General features: G+C 37.8%; 1 protein-coding gene across 1 annotated transcript; it reads left to right on the forward strand.

Annotated features, from left to right (window-relative positions):
- The first annotated feature begins 5,600 nt into the window (after nt 1–5,600).
- On the forward strand, nt 5,601–6,886 carry LOC139443380 (uncharacterized). Its single transcript, XM_071224370.1, has 2 exons — nt 5,601–5,994; nt 6,423–6,886. Exons 1-2 carry the CDS (start codon nt 5,601–5,603, stop codon nt 6,884–6,886), a joined length of 858 nt encoding a protein of 285 aa, XP_071080471.1.
- The last annotated feature ends 656 nt before the right edge of the window (nt 6,887–7,542 follow it).

Consider the following 7,542-nt stretch of genomic DNA (forward strand, 5'->3'; position numbering starts at 1 on the left):
AATAAAAATCAACTGAAGAACGGATATCATATGTTTTTAGTTTCTTTTGAAATAACCTTAGTTGTGTGTGGGTAGTTTTTATTTTATTTTACGTATTAATGTCCATGTCATACCTATATATCAGCAACAGTGGAGTGATGAACCACTAAGGTCATGTCATCGATCCCAATTGCGCGGATGGATGCTCATGATGTCAATCACTGGATTGTCTGTTCCAGACTCGATTATTTACAGACCGCCGTCATATAGCTGGAATATTGCTGAGTGCGGCGCTAACTAACTAACTAACTAACTAACTAACTAACTAACTAACTAACTAACTAACTAACTAACTAACTAACTAACTAACTAACTAACTAACTAACTAACTAACTAACTAACTAACTAACTAACTAGGGTCATGTATTATGTTACCATGCTTTAACAAATATCCCAAAAAATGTTTTGCTACTTCCTTATGTATTATGTTAACTTGGACAGCTGTTGAAATGCAAACCAATCAAGATGTATTCCATCATATATCAGGAAAGACCAAATCTGCAATACCACCTATGATAACAGGAAGCTCTCATCTTTGTCAGCGAGATTCCCACGTCTCTGTAGAGAATGCTTTACAATACGTGATGCAATGTTTACCAGTACGATTAAATATCTTCAAATCAAGGGCTTAGGAAGTCGGTAATTATCAACTCCTGTCAAATCAGTTATCAGGTAATCTGCCAAACAGTGACATAAACTTGAAATACACCCAGGGGCTGAATACAATTAGATGGTGGGATTGGTCTATGTAGCAGTGCATATTCCCTGTGTTAACAATGCCACTTATCGGACGACCTCCGCGAGAACCCCCATCAGGCAGCTCCCCGCGAGAAATTATTAGAAGTAGAAAGGTTGTGGTAAGATATTGCATAACGGGTTCATACAAAGATCATATACTTATGTAAAGAATTTACCGACATATTTACTTAGTAACTATGTGCTGACAAAGTGTGTTTATTACTTGGATAAGAAGGTATATCAGTGGGGCTTTGTGATAAGTGCAGTTATATCAGGGATTATATATGAGGACGGTACTTTGACATTTTAATTTCCATCGCAACACACTATATCTCATTGTCGGTAGTTTTAAATGCAATCAAAGGACGAGGGACTTATTTGTCCCACTGGAAACGTCAAATATAAAGTTACAAGAAACTATATTTCTTGTTACAAACAATATGTAACATGTTCAGAGTAACAGAGGTATGAGCATATTGGTTTGAATAAAGTGGGTGCAAAATCTTCATTTCGAACTTAAAGAACAGATAACATAACTATTAATATGTCTCTGCTCCAAGATGATTTTGTTAAACATGTAGTGTTCTGTCTTCAACACCATCCAAAGAAAATCAACCTGCTCATGTCGAAATGTTAAAAGGATCGTTCACAGAGAACATTTAAAATCAACAGTTTAGACTGACATGTATTTAGGGTTACTTATCTCAAACATGCACGAAAATGTTGCAGTGAACAAAGTGTAATTTACATGCATATGAACACATTTGATAACATTCGTAAGACGATTTGCTCATTTAAAAACATGCCCTTTTCATGCCTCGTTATTTGATGTCATTTGTCTAAAGCTTGGAGCCAGGACGGCCACAACAATATACTCATGGGAAGGTCTTTCTCCATCAAGACGGACCGCCCTTCTATTGACCCACTAGTTTATCATTTTACCTTTGAAGGAAGGCAGGAAAGTTGCATGAAAGAAGAAATTATTGGAATAACTTCATCAATGCTGAAATGAACATTCTCAGACAGCAAATGATTTTAAAAATATAATACTTTGGCACCAATTCACTACACGAAAATGAAACACATGTCGAAGAATATCGCTCATGAATGTATTTCAATCTGATGATGTCATCATAGACATTCATTATTCAACAACCATGCATGAGGCCACACAAAAGACTTACCAGCGGTACACTTAATGCTGTTTGATTGGCATTCTAGTTCTAGCTTGATCTACATAGAACCGTCGCTATATGCAATAAACCAGAAGTTGTTATCCATAAAGCTGTACGTTTTCTTATTCACTTAATACAAGTACAATAAGTTTACTTTGTGCAGATTGTTTCCTTACGAGCATACACCGAAACACACAAAACACGCGTAATATTTAACGAAAACACGTCATAAACAAAAACTGAACTGTTGTGAGCATTGACATAAAACGATTGGCATTACGCTGTATTGTCGGACCACAAATACAATATGGAATACACCTCCCTTTACAAATTCTCCTCCACACTGCTGAGAAATTTTGTATCTCTGTGTGCGCTGGTTCATATTTGTATTAAATATGTTACTGAGTCCGTTTTATTCTCTCTCTCTCTCTCTCTCTCTCTCTCTCTCTCTCTCTCTCTCTCTCTCTCTCTCTCTCTCACGCACACATTTGTGTGTTATAAAAAAATATATGTACCATATTCACCAGGATAAAGGGCGGTTCCTCTTGATTACGTGTAAATCGTATTTTTCATGGGGGAGTGAGTCCTGGACTTCCTCATTGATACCATCTATATGAAAGGGATGAGACATTTAGACCAGAGGTAGGCATCCCCAGGGCACCAATAATGCTTCACTTTTTGTTGATGATGATGTTGGGGATTTAACGAGCGCTTCCGGAAGACCCGTACTCATACTTAAGGTCTTGCTGGTTTTAATGGTAGACATGTGGAGGAGGTTTCCAAATTTGACGCGTTAGTGATAAAAATTATGTACGTTGCAATTCCCTGTTTTGACATGTACCATGTGTCCCCGTGATTTTTCATGAGTACAATTGACTTGTCTTTGCATGTGTTTGTGACGGGAGCACTCGGTGAGGCAGGAAATGCTCACCTTTTCACGAATACCTGCTATCATTAAACTTTGATAGTGATAGTGATTCATTACAAATATAGTCGAAATTTGTACAATAATTTCTTATGATTTGGAAACGGTCCCTTTTTGTCCAGTTCTAACAATAACACGACGGAAGACAGCAATAGGCTTCATACATTGTGAGAAATCGAACCCGGGTCTTCGGTGACAGGAGTGTTAGCTTTTATATAAAGACTTCCCTGTCGCCTCTTGGGATTGTCAGGATGATTTGACTTACATTTGTACCTTTTGAAGAGGCATTTAGAAGTTAAGTACTAAGTATGGGATAAGATATATGTTTGAACAACTTCTTTATAATGATTAGAGAGCGATGTCTCGGTGAAGGTCACTTGCTTGATAACTGTGTTAGAACCTACATCCAAATGTTGTTCCTAATTGCAGTAAAAACGTTGTCATCCCTATATCTTATCCTTACTTAGGATGAACTGAGATTTATTAAATTTTGCTTCCTATACACGATAAAGATTAACACCCTGAAGTATTTTTCTGGTGTTGATAAGATGTATGGAATGCAGCAGAGGTTTCAAACATGGGCTGGACACCATGTATATGCGTTCAATTGGTCGAAGTTTGCAGGCTTCTTACAAGAAGTGAGTGAGTGTCGTTTTATGCCGCCTTTACAAATATTCCAGCACTATGAAGGCGGTGAAACCAGAAATGGGCCTCACGCATTGTACCGATGTGCGGAATTGAACCCGGGTCTTCGGCGTGACGAGTGAACGCTTTAAGCACAAGACTCCCTCGTCGACCCTTTCCTACAAGAGGTAGCAGTGCGACAGAAAAGTATGACAATCCAATGCTAAATATCTGCATGCGAGAGGGTATCAAATCAAAAACTAGTGGTTGATCCTTTTCAGTTTGTCTTCCCTTCATCAACACACTAAGCGCACTGAAGAAAATATTTTTATTTATTGTATTTTAAAATGATCATGATAATGTTACATATGATGTGTGACACACAAAAAAAATCTTCTTCGGTATATATTTTCGACAAAACAATGACATACAATGACAACAATGACAGTGATGTATATATATAATGTCACATCCTTAAACATATGTTCCATCATGCAGTGCTACATCATAAACTCATAAATTAATTTGTTTTATGTATGGCGGGCAGATGTTTGTTGGTATGTTTTGCAATTATGATTAGTAAAATATATTACAGTGGCAACATTCTACGTTTAATATTGGAATATATATACAAATGAAAGGACACTTACAATGTAAATTGTATCAAATACATTATAGAACAAAAACATATATACCACCTTTTTTAAGTCCAAATGAAGTGATGATATCAACAGCGTTGTCAAATGATTCTCATTTCACTAACTTCCAGCTCTTGTATCCAGTTTGCTTAGGCAACGATCAGAATATTACAATAGATAAATCTCATTTGAATTTCACTGGACCTAAACCGTCTGTATTAACTATATTAATGATCACCTTTTTCATAATTCAAACATGCCCACATAAACATTACTACAATAATATTTTTCTTTTCGATGTACTCCAGTGGACATATGCATTGGACAATGTAATGTAATTTTCTATTGATATCTTCTTATATATTTGTGCGAATTTATTACATGAAGGTCCATGGTAGCATGAAACGAATTGTGTGTAGACACGTGACAGTAGTTATCGAAGTATAACGGGCCGTGGTGATACAAAATAGTTTATGGAGGTTTGCCCGTTACCTTCCATCGTGTCAGTTCTTGTTCTAGTGGCTCACTGAACAAACGTTTCTAAGAATCAATACGAAACATGTGCTAGTGTTTTATTGTAAGCAGTAAATCAATAATGTTGAGTATTGGGAAAGCGGGAAATCGTTTAAGCTTGGCTCCGTCTCGACATTTCACAAGTTGTCGGAGCGTTCATCAAACTGGGATCCAGCGTCCGAAGTTTAAGATAGGGTCTTCCATTATACCATTATAGAAAAGAGTTTGAGACGAAAAGATCGATCATTCCTTTATGCGTTGATAAAACTGCACGTCTTCATTCATACATATTCAAAACAATCTACATCTAAATGTACTTCCTCATATACATAAAACGATTTAGTGCTGCACTTCACATTATCCTATCGAGATGAAAGTACACTTGATGCATTTGGTATGACTAATAAATACATAATATCATGTTACGAATACATTATTGGGATAATTTACAAGCGTACATTGTTCAGACAAGAAGGGAATATTGCTCAAAATAACAACACGGATCCATTTATTGCCCCTTGAAGTAGTATACACCACCCATTAAATTACATCACGGATTACAGTTCTTGCCCATCGAACAAAAACATTTGCATAATGTCCCTTAGTGTGCCGCGGGGAGGAGTTGTGTAGACATGGCGATTAAACTGATGAGGGTTAAGTGCAGGTGAATGAAGGGGGCTTGTCCACCGCTGTCTATCTACACTCAATCCATCCGTGACTAATCCCCGCCACATGTTACAATTCAGCCGTAAATAGCAGCATTAGCGTGCACCTAACTGACGTAATTTGTTATCATAACTCACTCCAGCCCGCTACTCAATGAGACATCTGTTCTGATTGGCTTAGCCCTGATGGTGAAGTTACAGGCGTGTAACCTGATTGGTCAAGCGAAGATGATGTACAGCTGAAACATGTTATGATATCATTGTCCATTCCACATCCACAAGCATGAGGAGATATACTGAAATGGAGGTTGGTGTTCCTGTGCCCCTGCGACTGCAACAACCACTGTTCATCGAAACCGACATCACCTACAATCTGGATATGACAAAGTTTCCAGGTCTGGATGACCCACAACAAATGTACGAGCCGGCTCTTCTAATTGCATCCCAAGAGAACCCATGGAGTTGTCCAGACTACAGTGGAACCCTACCGACGGCAAGCAACACCAGATATAGTTCCCAGCCTTGCAGAAACAACCCTCTAACACAAACCCAATGCAGATTTGTGCCAATGAATAATGTTCCAAGCATCCTGAACAATACCTCAAGGGACAAGATGTTTCATGCGACAGAAGAATCTTCACCACAAAATCTCCTAGAAGACGTACTTTACATGATAGGTAACATGGCTCATATTTTAAGCTCACTTTAACTCTTTTATAGAAATATATCGATAAAAAGCGTCCTCTGTTGAAGTAGTGACCATTGAATCTGTGACATGTGTTCTATTTTCATTACTTAACATAATATACACCTTAATATCCGCTCATAAGAATTCATTCCATAGGACTCCGCTGCAGTAGACTCTTCATAGAATATATTTAGTTAATGCTAATTCTCAGTTAAAGTAAAAAACTGTATCCATATTCAAACGAAATCTTTAAGAGCAGTTTCCATTGTAGGCTTTCGACTAAATGAGCTAGTGTTTAAACCATTGTGAAACCCCCAGCTTATGAAAGCTACTGAAGGTGTGGTGTGAATTTTTTTTAAATTGTGATATATTCAAATAGTTATATTATTTCTTTTAATGAAATTGTTTATATTACAGATTCCTGTCCTAACGGATTACTTGACAAGCTTGTGGACACTAATGTGAGTTCAACCAGTTCTTGTGACTACACAGCCAACCGGATACCTCATTGTCCTTCTTATCTGGCAAACGGACCGTGTCGACCACCAACGTACCTGGACAATGCACAACCCTTGTACATGCACAATAGCGTGGATGGCACCAGACATTGGGAGTACAATACTCGCGTGTTTCCTTCAAGAGACGGATTAACTCACATCCCGGATTATGTTCGTAATCTCTCTGCTTTGTCATGTGTTAAGACCAACGCTTGTTCCAAACGAAAACGGAGCAATGATGAAGTTGAATCTGATTCTGTGAAGCGACGCTGTAAAGCTCCCCAATCTATGGGTGCAATGTATCCCTATGGTTACAGTGTACCTTACTCGGGACAATATCAATCATTTCATGAGACAATGTTCGGTAGAAGCCTCATGACATGATGACGTATTGAACTCTATTTATTGATGAACGGTGCTATGAACATTCCTCCCCAAGTGTCTTTCGCTGCAATCACCCACCCCGCCACATGTTACCGCCATGAGGTGCTGGTTTACTTTAATGGCAGTTCTTCCAAATAAAAGTTTACAACATATTTGGTGTTCCGAGAGTCTTCATTTAGAAGTCGAGCATGTCTGTTTCACAATGCTATCAATAGTACTAATGGCTTTCGGACTTTTGTGTGTCTGTTTTCTCATGTCTTAGTGTGCGATAACGAAACCTGAGAAATGTAACAGATTTGTATCCTCTAGTTCTCAATCAAGTTGATAACTTTCGTTGATAATCTGATTATCTGACAAATATTATATTTGGACTGTAATATATAGAGAATACTTATTTTAAAGCCGTTAAAATTTGGTGTCAGAAAGTCATCACACAAGATAGAGCAGGTATGACGCAGGTTTTACCAGTACAGTAAACTACGCTTATAACGAACTCAAAGGGACCACTAATTTTACTTCGTAATAACCGTAGTTCGTTATAAGCATATATACACAACCATTGTCCGGGACTAAAAACTAAGTTCGTTTTATCGATCAGTTCGTTATAAGCGTGTTCGTTATAAACGTAGTTTCCGGTATCTTAGTTGCAACAAGTC

Source organism: Haliotis cracherodii, unplaced genomic scaffold (assembly GCF_022045235.1).
Source record: "Haliotis cracherodii isolate W230 unplaced genomic scaffold, xgHalCrac1.p SCAF_5, whole genome shotgun sequence".
In the NCBI taxonomy this organism is placed as follows: Eukaryota; Metazoa; Mollusca; class Gastropoda; order Lepetellida; family Haliotidae; genus Haliotis; species Haliotis cracherodii.